The sequence below is a fragment of the Schistocerca americana genome, chromosome 1, assembly GCF_021461395.2.
Source record: "Schistocerca americana isolate TAMUIC-IGC-003095 chromosome 1, iqSchAmer2.1, whole genome shotgun sequence".
Classification (NCBI taxonomy): domain Eukaryota; kingdom Metazoa; phylum Arthropoda; class Insecta; order Orthoptera; family Acrididae; genus Schistocerca; species Schistocerca americana.
Window position 1 is genome coordinate 1,256,111,748 of NC_060119.1, and position 14,873 is coordinate 1,256,126,620.

At 43.4% G+C, this 14,873-nt stretch overlaps 1 protein-coding gene across 1 annotated transcript in view; it reads right to left on the minus strand.

Annotated features, from left to right (window-relative positions):
• The window catches only part of LOC124598775 (chondroitin sulfate N-acetylgalactosaminyltransferase 2-like), a 248,441-nt gene extending 238,554 nt beyond the window's left edge, over positions 1 to 9,887 (minus strand). The window contains exons 1-2 of the mRNA XM_047136025.1: positions 9,863 to 9,887; positions 9,185 to 9,301 (exon numbers count right to left, since the gene is read on the minus strand). Coding sequence (XP_046991981.1) covers positions 9,185 to 9,301; positions 9,863 to 9,887 — 142 coding nt within the window. The remainder of the gene's footprint in view (positions 1 to 9,184; positions 9,302 to 9,862) is intronic.
• Positions 9,888 to 14,873: the final 4,986 nt, after the last annotated feature.

The following is a 14,873-nucleotide window of genomic DNA, read 5'->3' on the forward strand; positions in this document are numbered from 1 at the left end:
CGGCCACCATTGATCAGACGTTTTCAATTGGTGAGAGAACTGGAGAATGTGCTGGCCAGGGCAGCAGTCGAACATTTTCTGTATCCTGAAAGGCCCGTACAGGACCTGCAACATGCGGTCGTGCATTATCCTGCTGAAATGTAGGGTTTCGCAGGGATCGAATGAAGGGTAGAGCCACGGGTCGTAACACATCTGAAGTGTAACGTCCACTGTTCGAAGTACAATCCGACCTTTATCAAAGTCGGAAACGTGATGGTACGCATTTCTCCTCCTTACACGAGGCATAACAGCAACGTTTCACCAGGCAACGCCGGTCAACTGCTGTTTGTGTATGAGAAATCGGTTGGAAACTTTCCTCATGTCAGCACGTTGTAGGCGTCGCCACCGGCGCCAACCTTGTGTGAATGCTCTGAAAAGCTAATCATTTGCATATCACAGCATATTCTTCCTGTCGGCTAAATTTCGCATCTGTAACACGTCATCTTCGTGGTGTAGCAATTTTAATGGCCAGTAGTGTACTAGTTGCTGATCACGGTAGACATTAGTCACTTAGCAGATGGCAATAGTCGGTAACTTAAGCTTTTCGCATGTGATGCTACGAGTAAATTCGTCCAGGGACGTTTTCTGAGAGTTGTGGTACAAGGGGCCTGTGGTCACCGGTGGCTCGTTACAGACTAATAGCGTAATTATGATTACTTCAATTCGCTGTCCCAGTTACTTTTTTTTTCAAAAATGGTTCAAATGGCTCTGAACACTGTGGGACTTAACTTCTGAGGTCATCAGTCCCCTAGAACTTAGAACTACTTAAACCTAACCAACCTAAGGACATCCCACACATCCATGCCCAAGGCAGGATTCGAACCTGCGACCGTAGCGGTCGCGCGGTTTCACCTTTTTTTCAGTGAAAATACTTTAGCTATAATAGTAAGGTCTGTAACGTGGAGTAATCTGGTTTCTCGTAGATTCGCAGGCCCCCGTGTTCAGATGGAAAAGTGCGGTGACGGGATTTGCCGTCGCTGTGGGAAGTGCTCAGCATAGCGCCGCTGTGCAGGTTTTCCATTCCATTCAGTGACCCAATACACGAGGCGTATATTGGCCAACTCTTAATCACTAACACTATTCGTACTGCTGTGCTTCGCTGTCAACGTACAGGTGGAACGGCCGGAAAAACTAAGCAGACACGGAATCGAGCGACGTTACTGCTATCAACACCAAGTGGAGTCAGCGAATGGATCAAGTATGTTTACGAACAAGACACTCGGCGGATGCCACCGACATTTAAAACGGTGTGCAGATATTTTCAGTGCAGTAGAGATACAAAGATGAATGGAGTGGAAAATGAAACGCAATTCAGTTAATTTGTAACGAGCCAGCGGGGACGACGCGTTTTTCATACCAAAGTACTCAGAAAATATCTCCTAGCGACTCCGAAATTTTGCCAGTGGAGTTCGGTTTTAACTTATGAATGGCAGTAATATCTACCCAGACCTTGATGAAATATCAGGCTGGACCATGTACTGGCAATTAACTCTTATTGCAGAGATAGGACAAGTGGTGCTACTTCACGAAAAGTAACGTACCGTTCTGACTACAGGATTAATGTTTCGCAACAGGAGTTTTCCGTGTCTTGCAACAGTTTAAGAGTAACAATGCGTAGAGATATGGAGGGAAGGGCCACGAAAGGTCAATAACAAGTAAAACAAACGGTAACACACGATTCATCTGTGCTACATAAGACTACTACGATGGGTAAAGATAAAGTTTTAACTGTCACCTAGAAATAATAAAGCTAAGTAATTCATGTTATTTGAGTTTGTAGGTGCATCGCTGCAGTCCTGGCGGAAATTGAAATGACTGCACCGCAGTACCGTTGCACGTCGCTAAAGGTGCTGAAGCAAAATGCCGCACCCGATTGATGGAGTATAGTTGGGTAATTCGTTTCGTTTATTAGAATGAGAACAAAGCTGTGGCAATCCATGCTATGCTGGTGAAAGTCTGCACCAAACGAACCATAGTATGACCCATTGGTTGGTTCTCACAAAAGCCTCCAGCGCCGTCAAACAAGTCTGAAAGACGATGAACTAACTTACGGCTCTAAGCACTATGGCACTTAACATCTGAGGTCATCAGTCCCCTAGACGTAGATCTACGTAAACCTAACTAACCTAAGGACATCACACACATCCATGCCCGAGGCAGTATTTGAAGCTGCGGCCGTAGTAGCTGCGTGGTTCTGGACTGAAGCGCCTAGAACGGCTCGGTCACAGAGGCCGGCGAAGTTACGGACCATCTCTTTATGAAGAATCGGAAATCGCAACAGAAGTGGCGGCTCTGGTGATCGTAGACCGGCGCAATACATTGTAGGCGGCAGTGAAGAAAGTGAAAACTGTTCCTGGATCAGATTTCAGCGTCTGGCGCGACATTTTGAACAAGACGAGGGTCGCCGCCCACTGGTTCTGCGAGTGCTCACACACATTCAGAAAGCCAGCCGTACCGAGCCGGTAGTGGCAATCTCAGCTAACACGATTGATGTTTTGACCCGCCTGACCGCCTTGGACGAGTGCTGAGTGTATTGCTGTGACCCTAAGACGAAGGAGCAAAGCGAACAGTTGTAACACGGGCACTGACCACCGCCGACAAAGACGAAGAAGATACAACCATCATCGGGCAAGATGCTGTTTTTCAATCTTCTCTGGTGATACAGTTTATACACTACTGGCCATTAAAATTGCTACACCACGATGATGACGTTCTACAGACGCGAAATTTAACCGACAGGACGAAGATTCTGTGATATGCAATTGATTAGCTTTTCAGAGCATTCACACAAGGTTGGCGCCGGTGGCGACACCTACAACGTGCTCACATGAGGAAAGTTTCCAACCGATTTCTCATACACAAACAGCAGTTGACCGGCGTTGCGTGGTGAAACGTTGTTGTGATGCCTCGTGTAAGGAGAAGAAATGCGTACCATCACGTACCCTATCGCGATTGCGGTTTATCGTATCGCGACACTGCTGCTCGCGTTGGTCGAGATCCAAGGACTGTTAGCAGAATATGGAATCCGTGGGTTCAGGAGGGTAATACGGAACGCCGTGCTGGATCCGAACGGCCTCGTATCACTAGCAGTCGAGATGACAGGCATCTTATTCGCATGGCTGTAACGGATCGTGGAGCCACGTCTCGATCCCTGAGTCAACAGATGGGGACGTTTGCAGGGCAACAACCATCTGCACGAACAGTTCGACGACGTTTGCAGCAGCATGGACTATCAGCTCGGAGACCATGGCTGCGATTACCCTTGACGCTGCATCACAGACAGGAGCGCCTGTGATGGTGTACTCAACGACGAACGTGGGTGCACGAATGCCAAAACGTATTTTTTTCGGATGAATACAGGTTCTGTTTACAGCATCATAATGGTCGCATCCGTGTTTGGCGACATCGCGGTGAACGCACACTGGAAGCGTGTATTCGTCATCGCCATACTGGCGTATCATCCGGCGTGATGGTAGGGGGTGCCATTGGTTGCACGTCTCGGTCACCTCTTGTTCGCATTGAGGGCACTTTGAACAGTGGACGTTACATTTCAGATTTATTACGACCCGTGGCTATACCCTTCTTTCGATCCCTACGAAACCCTACATTTCAGCAGGATAATGCACGACCGCATGTTGCAGGTCCTGTACGGGCCTTTCTGGATACAGAAAATATTCGACTGCTGCCCTGGCCAGCACATTCTCCATACCTCTCACCAATTGAAAACGTCTGGTCAATGGTGGCCGAGCAACTGCCTCGTCACAGTACGCCAGTCACTGCTGTTGATGAACTGTGGTATCTTGTTGAAGCTGCATGGGCAGCTGTACCTGTACACGCCACCCAAGCTCTGTTTGACTCAATGCCCAGGCGTATCAAGGTCGTTATTACGGACAGAGGTGGTTGTTCTGGGTACTGATTTATCAGGATCTATGCACCCAAATTGCGTGAAAATGTAATCACATGTCAGTTGTAGCGTAATATATTTTTCCAATGAATACCCGTTTATCATCTGCATTTCTTGTTGGTGTAGTAATTTTAATGACCAGTAGTGTAGCTATGAGGGGCAAATAGTCACCGGAGCATTCTATAGCAATCTCTCAACGAGATTACTGTGAAGACCAAGCATTGTGGGAAGCTGTCCAAGGTTGTGTTTTCACTCCACGACAATGCTGCAGCTCATTCTGCACAGGATTCACACGTACTAGTGTCTCGGGGTATCAAATTTTGCCTCGTCCCTCCGTGGCAGTCGGTGCCCTCTTCTCCTTTCCTCAGATGAAAAAAAGTGTTGCACGAAAGCCTTTAACAAAAAATGGTTCAAATGGCTCTGAGCACTATGGGACTTAACAGCTATGGTCATCAGTCCCCTAGAACTTAGAACTACTTAAACCTAACTAACCTAAGGACAGCACACAACACCCAGCCATCACGAGGCAGAGAAAATCCCTGACCCCGCCGGGAATCGAACCCGGGAACCCGGGAACCCGGGCGTGGGAAGCGAGAACGCTACCGCACGACCACGAGATGCGGGCAAAGCCTTTACCAGAACGAGGATATAATACTCGAGGTGGAACGTTTCCTGAACAGCCAGACTGCAGAATACTAGAGCTATTAACACAATATCATCCGTCCCTGGGAAAAAATAAAGCATTGAAGAATGAGTGAGTGGAGAAGCTGTCCCAGCCTGATTTCTTCGGGGTGAAGAGAACTTTGACTCTATTTAGTACATGTACCAACGAGGAATGTTGCATACCAAGGACTTGCACGGCTGATAGATGAGAACTAAAATGAAGCGTAAATCAGAATTTACCTATATGGCATAGAGAGTGAGTAGTATACACCAGGATAAAATTGCACCTGCAATAATTCTAGTATGAAAAAAAAATCGACTCAGGGAAGGGTTTGACTCGAGAGTGACAACATAGAGGTGTGAAACGAGGACCACAGGAAAAAAAACCTTCAGTGGAACTTGCAAATAGCGGGGTATTGCCTGTTCAAGATAACAATCAATAGGGCTTCACCAAGTCCATGGCACAATGCGGGCTTTCCAAATAATAAATGATGATTTGGTGTGATGGTGCGGCCCAGTTGCGGGTTTTCAAATAATAATGAAATGATGTGGCCCTCAAGTAAGTACCCTCTGACTCAGAGTTGAAATATTAAAAGTTTTGGCTGGTTTCGTTGTTTAGGCGCTGGGATAAGTAGTTGCCGCATTACAGGCCAAATACTGGTGAGTCTACAGTATACGATATGAATATACACATGAATCGAATGGTCGAGGGTTCCCATCACTCGGCAATTGCGAATTTTGAGTGTTACATAGAACTTTATAAATGAAAAATTGCAATTAAATAAAATCTGCAGGTGCTATCCTTAAAGACTTTAAATGATTAGTACGATAGTAGATGTACGTATAAGAATGGCGTATCTTACTACAAAACACTTATTGGTATCTATGGTCCAGCAATTACATAAAATATAAGTTGAATAACAGGGAAACAATAGATTCCTACTTCACGTAATTGGTTATGAACAACAACATAGCTCGCGAGATATTCACTTCTAAACACATACTACGTCTTCACTGCAAAAGCCACGAAAATCGCATAAGAGCACAAGTCGGCGCTACCACGCGCAAAACTCCTCCACTCTCCGAGACTTTCCCGCGACTGTGTTTGCATTGCGCCTTACTGTCCAGGACTCTCTCCGTGTCCTGTGCGACTGTCCCTGTTCAGAACTCCCCCTTCATTTACTTCGGCAGTCACTTCCCTTAGTAATGAGCGCTATGATTGGCGATAGCGCTCCCGTCATGTCTCCAAGCCAACGCACACTCATAAACATTTTGAAACATATTCGCAGTACTGGATTTACTTTTAAATAACTTGAAATTAAATAAATATTCCTACGGCTGGACCATAAACACGCTCTAACACACATTATTAAATACACAAACAAATTGAGTAAACATATATCAAAGGAATAGAACAGCGGTAAGCCAGTAGCCTAATGTCTCTGTGCTTTCTAAAACACAGTAAACAATTGACCAATTTCTTCCAGAATAGTATATATAGGATTGAAAAAAATTTTTTTATTTTTTTATTTTTTTGTAGCACGTTTCTTTCCTTATCCTGAGGGGAGAAGACGGGCTGTTTTAAGGCTTATCTCAGTGCCCTTCATCAGCCAGACGTTTACATCTTTATTTTATTTATTGTGCATAACTTATATTTTTGAATACGTGCTGTACATAATATTGTTTTTTTTGGTTCATTAACATATAAATAAGTGATTGGTAACATTATAAATTAAGATAATTGAAATATAAATAAAAATAGGTAAGTGATGTATCATTGAGTAATGGTTTACATTTTTTTTCCTGCTATCTTGTGCAGGAGTGTTGTGTGTTGTGGTGTTTGTACTTTTGTGTTTTCGCTTACTTCTGCGTTACAGGTTTTCCTTTCCTGTTACTACAGTACTCGGTGTTGGGTATTACAATATTTTCCTTAGTCTATGACTGTTTTTGTTCTCTTTTGTCATGTTTTGTGTGTGTTGATGTTGTGTTTTTCTGTATGATACATGTGTGTTTTCTCCGGTGTGGAGCCGTTTCGGTGTTTTGGGTATGGGTTTTGGTGCGTTATACTTCATATCATGGGCTATTGTTATGGTCTTTCGTCTAGGTGAGATGGGGTTGTTTCAGGATGAGTCAGTTGTGTCATTGTTGGTGCTAGGTCGGGGAATATTTTGGAGGTGTTTTGAGCTACTGAACGCGCTGGATAGATGTATTTAAATTTTGGTCGTCGTGTCGTTGGTGGTTTGTTTGTCAGTATGTCTTCCATGTCGGGTCTTTTGTGGAGAATATGGGATCCATATCTTGCTCTGAGTTTGGCGAGCCTTGTCTGGAGTGGTGTCATGTCTGTGGATAGAAACAAAGACATAGATGAATAAATATTTTTGTAACCATGCTGCTACCGCTTTTTGGTGTAACTGTGGAGTACTTATGGCGTGATGCGATCGATAGTAATCGGCCACTTTGACCTTCAATATCTCATGTATTATTCAAGTTAGATGTCTGTAATTTATACCAATTTAAGGTTTACACTAATAGCTTTTTAAAGACACGTCGATCGACAAAATCGAATGCACCGTTTAGATTTTGGAAATTCGTTCTGGGTGTTACTTGTATAATATGCAGTCAGTTACTAAACTTTAAACTAATAAAGACATTGAAAATCTGATTACACCATCAGAATCATGCAAATAATGGTAATGCACATGTTTCTTTTTGAAGTATCGTGATTCATCTGGCTTCTATTAATTTCTATACGAACTGTGAAATGTCTGCCATTATGGTTTCACAAAGTCCGCCACTCCCGGCATGTCTCCTTCATCGGCACAGCGTCAGCAACGGAATTCCCAGCCACGCTGTCGGCCTGGACCTCGGCTAACGTCAGGCACCACATGGCCGCCGACGAGCCGCGGCTCGCCGGGAGGCCCACGGCAACTCCGAACTTGGAATATTTTCAGGGCGCCACAACTTGCCCGTTACCTCACGTGAGGGAATACTGACCCTACGACTTATCTTAGAAGCTAGATTAAGAAAAGCCAAACCTACGTTTCTAGCATTTGTAGATTTAGAGAAAGCTTTTGAAAATGTTGACTGGAATACTCTGTTTCAAATTCTGAAAGTGGCAACGGAAAAATACAGGGAGCGAAAGGCTATTTACAATTTGTACAGAAAGCGGATGACAGTTACAAGAGTCGAGGGACATGAAAGGGAAGCAGTGGTTGGGAAGGGAGTGAGACAGGTTTGTAGCCTGTCCCCGATGCTATTCAATCTGTATATTGAGCAAGCAGTAAAGCAAACGAAAGAAAAGTTCGGAGTAGGTATTAAAATCCATGGAGCAGAAATAAATACTTTAAGGTTCGCCGATGACATTGTAATTGTGTCAGAGACAGCAAATGACTTGGAAGAGCAGTTGAACGAAATGGACAGTGTCTTGAAAGGAGGATATAAGATGAACATCAACAAAAGCAAAATGAGGGTAATGGAATGTAGTCGAATTAAATCGGGTGATGCTGAGGGAATTAGATTAGGAAATGAGACACTTAAAGTAGTAAAGCAGTTTTGCTATTTGGGGAGCAAAATAACTGATGATGGTCGAAGTAGAGAGGATATAAAATGTAGACTGGCAATGGCAAGGAAAGCGTTTTATGAAGAAGAGAAATTTGTTAACATCGAGTATAGATTTAAGTGTCAGGAAGTCGTTTCTGAAAGTATTTGTATGGAGTGTAGCCATGTGTGGAAGTGAAACATGAACGATAAATAGTTTGGATAAGAAGAGAATAGAAGCTTTCGAAATGTGGTGTTACAGAAGAATGGTGAAGATTAGATGGGTAGATCACGTAACTAATGAGGAGGTATGAATAGAATTGGGGAGAAGAGGAGCTTGTGGCACAACTTGACTAGAAGAAGGGATCGGTTGGTAGGACATGTTCTGAGGCAACAAGGGATCACCAATTTAGTACTGGAGGGCAGCGTGGAGGGTAAAAATCGTAGAGGGAGACCAAGAGATGAATACACTAAGCAGATTCAGTAGGATGTAGGTTGCAGTAGGTACTGGGAGATGAAGAAGCTTGCACGGGTTAGAGTAGCATGGAGAGCTGCATCAAACCAGTCTCAGGACTGAAGACAACAACAACAACAACAACTTGACAGTGGTATACTCCAGGATAAAATTGCACCTGCAATAACTCTAGTACGAAAAAAAACCACTCAGGGAAGAATTTGACTCGAGAGTGGCGGCACAGAGGTGTGAAACGAGGTCAACAGGAAAAAGACTTCAGTGGAACTTGCAAATAGCGAGGTATTGCCTGTTAAAGATAACACTCATAGAGCTTCACCAAGTCCACGGCACAAGGAAAAAGACGTATCCACATTTTAAGAAAATCTCATTTCAGAATCAGTCAGTAATTAGACAGCAGGTAACATTAATACGTCAAGTAAATATGAAAAGAGACAAAGTAACGGGCATCTTCTAAGGTGAGCACAGTCGACACTAGACACGAGAGAGCAGGTGTGAGTACTGTGTAGTGAGCGCCAGCTGATTTGATACTAGACAGCGCCAGCAGGTGGTGCGGTGTTGTTACTGACCGGTGAGGGCGAGCAGGCGGCGCCGCAGGTCTCTGATCTGCGCCGTCAGACGCTCCACCTCGGCGCGCGTCTCCTCCTGCAGGCTCAGCTGCTGCTGCTGCTGCGAGGCGGAGGACCCTGCAACACGCGGACACGGTGGTACAGCCTGGCCCACGCAGGCGCCGCTGCGGAACGGCTTCTACCGTGCAGGTGACGGCGGTGACAACTCGCTGCGAAATGCGCAGGCCCTGGCAGGAGAACAGCGCCTGGGGCAAAGATTACTGTCTCGCTGTAAACATGGGGGACTGCAGTGTTACTTATGTAAATAGTCGAATGTATCCGATGTTTCACTGAGTGATTAGTGACGGTAGTCAGTCATCACTTGGCTAGAACATTGTTTCAGTGTGGAGCGACTTAAGGGGCAATTATCACGTAAATCTAGCTCTAAGATTAGCAGATGCAAGGCATATCTATTGTAAAGATCTCAAGGAAGTTCAAATACTGTAGTTAGTGAGGAGCTGCGAGTTGTGAGGTGTCAAGCCACAAAAGATATAAAATTTGAATTATAAAAGACAATTTTATTATTTTAAAGGGTATTCCAAATACAGGGTGGGGCAATTTAAACTGGCCTGAAGAACAGAGTTGCAGGGTACGAAGAAACACAGCACAGGAAAGGAAATACAGTTCTAACCTGATTACAGCAGGTATTGAAAGTGACCTCCATTCATCTCTTGGCACTTTTGGGCCCTGTCCAGGAAGTTGCTGAAAGTGGATCGAAGCTGACCTTCTGGAACTGGTGAAATCTCACCCCAAACATTCTGCTGTAGTTCTTGAAGGGTTGTTGCGATACACCTTAGACTTGAGGGCTCCCTACATAAAGCAGTCACACACTGACAGATCAGGTGATCTGGGTGGCCAGCTAAGGCCACCAGGAGAGGGTCCTCTTCTAACAACTCTGTCAGGTGTGAAGATTGTGTAAATGTGCTCCACGGTCCGGTTGTATGGTCAGTTCCTGCATTCAGTTGGGGTGTGGTTACATGCGTACATGGACGTCCAGTGGTATCCATTCGTCCGGCTCACTTTTATTTAAGCTACCCTCTAGTTACGTCTTTGTGTAACATGTATGGTGTAAAAAATTCAAACGAATGCAAGCAAATGAACAGTAAAATTTTAGAATTAGGAATTGTACGATTTATCCTAAAATATCAAACCACTGAGTTTCTATTTCAACGGAACACGTAAAGCATATTATGAACTTCACTGAAGCGCCAAAGATACTGGTATTGGCGTGAGTATTCAAATACAGAGACATGTAAACAGAGAGACTACGGCGCTGCTGTCGGCAACGGTTATATAAGACAAGAAATGTTTGCCGCAGTTGTTAGATCGGTTACTGCTGCTATCAAGATTTAAGTGTTACAGTTGACGGATCTATACGATTTACGAAGATTCTAGTGCTCTTTCTGAAACAGCCGTCAAACCTTCAACGTGTTTAGAACAAAAACAAAATATTAGTACATAACTACGGTTTAGTTTTCTGGCAGTTGTTGCAGTGTTTATTCGAATTTCATTTCATTACATCGTACACATTAAGTTATACTGTGGTTTGCTGAAAACAACTTAATTATTGTAACATGTACAACAATAGATAATTATACACTGCTACCTTGTGTGTTAAACGACCTGGAATAAAAACGCAAGGGCAGGTCTTGGTCAAACGACTATAAATAAATAGATAAGTTCATTTTAGATGCTGAAGTTAAACGGAATGAGTGAATGGGCCATTAGTGTATGAACAAGGGAAACCGATGTGGTATAGGTTATGAAACACTTTAAGCTGAACCTATTACGAATAATATTATTTCCACCTTTTCTGTATCTCAGTTTTGTTTTTTATGATGTGAATATCTCAGAAAGTTATTACGTGCTATAATGTGCTTTAAAACGGTCATGAACCACTAGATTGAAAACATACGTTTTAAAACGTTTATTTGTTTTCTGTCGTTACTAATTCATTTTGTTCACCATCAGATAACTGCATTGGTAATTTAGTGCAACTATCTTGGGGCTAACGAAATGTTGGGGACTAGTAACTACAAAAAATAATTAAACATTTTAAAAGTGTTATCAGTTTACTGGTTGGTAGCTGTTTTGAAACGTATACATCATACCACCACTATGTCCTCCAAATGCAATTTACAGAAAAAATAGCTTTTTCCGCAATAAGTTAGATGGGTAGGTCAATGAGCAAATGTCAGGGTCCAAGTGCAAAAGGTTCAGGGATCGATTTGTTATGTCATTTATAGCATCTTCCTCTTCTTCTCCTTCACTTCATATTTTAGGCACATTGGCCATTACGGTAGTACATTTCTCGTACGTTTCTTCTTACATTTCTCCTTCCTCCCCCCCCCCCCCCACGGTCTACATGTTCGTTTTATTTTGTCTTGTTTGGCTTTATTTTTTCGTTTACATTATGTACAGGGTGATTCAAAAAGAATACCACAACTTTAAAAATGTGTATTTAATGAAAGAAACATAATATAACCTTCTGTTATACATCATTACAAAGAGTATTTAAAAAAGTTTTTTTTCACTCAAAAACAAGTTCAGAGATGTTCAATATGGCCCCCTCCAGACACTCGAGCAATATTAACCCGATACTCCAACTCGTTCCACACTCTCTGTAGCATATCAGGCGTAACAGTTTGGATAGCTGCTGTTATTTCTCGTTTCAAATCATCAATGGTGGCTGGGAGAGGTGGCCGAAACACCATATCCTTAACATACCCCCATAAGAAAAAATCGCAGGGGTAAGATCAGGGCTTCTTGGAGGCAGTGATGAAGTGCTCTGTCACGGGGTGCCTGGCGGCCAATCCATCGCCTCGGGTAGTTGACGTTCAGGTAGTTACGGACACATAAGTGCCAATGTGGTGGCGCTCCATCCTGCTGAAATATGAATTGTTGTGCTTCTTGTTCGAGCTGAGGGAACAGCCAGTTCTCTAACATCTACAGATACTGTAGTCCAGTTACAGTAGCACCTTCGAAGAAAAAGGGATCAAAAACTTTATTGGCTGAAATGGCACAGAAAAGTTCACCTTAGGCGAGTCACGTTCATACTGAGTTGTTTCCCGCGGATTCTCAGTGCCCCATATACAGACATTGTGACGGTTGACTTTCCCGTTAGTGTGGAAAGTTGCTTCATCACTAAACACAATCTTTGAAATGAAAGATTCATCTGTTTCCATTTGAGCAAGGATAAAATCACAGAAATCGATTCTTTTAATCTTATCAGCTACAGACAGTGCTTGAACCAATTTCAGACGATAAGTTTTCATAACTAACCTTTTTCGTAGGACTCTCCATACAGTTGATTGTGGAGTCGATTTTCCTGGGCTTTGAACAAATGCTTGCTGGATGCGTGCTACGTTTTCATCACTCGTTCTCGGCCGTCCAGAACTTTTCCCTTTGCACAAACACCCATTCTCTGTAAACTGTTTATACCAACGTTCAATACACCACCTGTCAGTAGGTTTAACACCATACTTCGTTCGAAATGCACGCTGAACAACTGTCGTCGATTCACTTCTGCCGTACTCAATAACACAAAAAGCTTTCTGTTGAGCGGTCGCCATCTTAGCATCAACTGACGCTGGCCCCTAGTCAACAGCGCCTCAAGCGAACAAATGTACAACTAAATGAAACTTTATAGCTCCCTTAATACGCCGACAGATAGTGCTTAGCTCTGCCTTTTGTCGTTGCAGAGTTTTAAATTCCTAAAGTTGTGGTATTCTTTTTGAATCACCCTGTATTTCTAAATCTTTCCTTGTACTCTCGTTTCTTTTACGTTCGAAATACAATATGCGGAAACACGCTTCACAACAAGAATTGCAGTTATTCTCATTACGTCACATTCGTTAGCCCCACTATCTGCCAGTTTTCAACGTTGCCTAGACCTTGGGCTAAGCTAGAGATCAGTGTGTCACCACAACTTACATTCCGAAAGACAGACATAAAATAAATATTGACTGTGTCCGGATTAACCACTGTTTGCACATGTATGAATTCATACATCATTAAGTCAGGGTTGAATTCCGACGACAGGTATCGATAAAGTCAACCGACCCTTTATTTCACCTCTAGCAATGATTAGTTAAAGTGAAGACATCCAGGATGCACTTTAGTTTAGAGTCCACTCTGAATTGTCAGTCCTCTATGACCGGCTGGTTAAGTCATTTCAGAGGACGGAGGAGGTGAACAGTGTACCGCGTGCGACGTTTTATACAGGGTGTTACAAAAAGGTACGGCCAAACTTTCAGGAAACATTGCTCACACACAAATAAAGAAAAGATGTTATGTGGACATGTGTCCGCAAACGCTTAATTTCCATGTTAGAGCTCATTATAGTTTGTTCTTCCACCTACGCTCAATGGAGCACGTTATCATGATTTCATACGGGATACTCTACCTGTGCTGCTAGAACATGTGCCTTTACAAGTACGACACAACATGTGGTTCATGCACGATGGAGCTCCTGCACATTTCAGTCGAAGTGTTCGTACGCTTCTCCACAACAGATTCGGTGACCGATGGATTGGTAGAGGCGGACCAATTCCACGGCCTCCACACTCTCCTGACCTCAATCCTCTTGACTTTCATTTATGGGGGCATTTGAAAGCTCTTGTCTACGCAACCCCGGTACCAAATGTAGAGACTCTTCGTGCTCGTATTGTGGACGGCTGTGATACAATACGCCAATCTCCAGGGCTGCATCAGTGCATCAGGGATTCCATGCGACGGAGGGTGGATGCATGTATCCTCGCTAACGGAGGACATTTTGAACATTTCCTGTAACAAAGTGTTTGAAGTCACGCTGGTACGTTCTGTTGCTGTGTGTTTCCATTCCATGATTAATGTGATTTGAAGAGAAGCAATAAAATGAGCTCTAACATGGAAAGTAAGCGTTTCCGGACACATGTCCACATAACATATTTTCTTTCTTTGTATGTGAGGAATGTTTCCTGGATGTTTGGCCGTACCTTTTTGTAACACCCTGTATTTTATGCGTCATGTTCCGTAGCACCAAGTTGAGGAGCAAGTCTCCATGATCATGGAATGAGTCAGTACGTGAAATTGTAACAGAGGAGTAACGATAGATAAATTGAAACGGTATGAGTCCTACGCAAGCCCTAAGTTTAAATAACATAATCAACAACGTAACACAGAAATTGGCTTATTTTTTAATTTTTCGAGGAGTTTCTCGGAAGAATAGATCACTGCTGAGATTTTTGGATTGCTGTGGCAACTTGGTGAAAACGGATGCAGAAGAGTACTGCACGCCTTTCTGCACGAGGGTAACGTAGGTGCATTCCAAGTGTAGATTGGATTTCCACCTGGTATTAACTGAGTGGAAACTGCTAACTCTTGCGAATAAGATGGTATTTTTAACAACAAACGACAGTGAAGAAAATATATATTGTGAGGCCAATGTGCGAATTCCCAGGCTACTGAACAGGAGTCGACAAGAGGTTCGTGAACTTACACCACATATTACGCGAGCCGCCCGTTTACGACACAGAGGCACCCTTTTTGAATCATAAAACGTACCCAAAAAATAAAAACATATGTCACAAGCGAATGAAAATTAGCAAATTAGACTACTTTGCGTGATGACCTATCTCTTATTTCAGATACTGTTCTAATACAAAGCAGG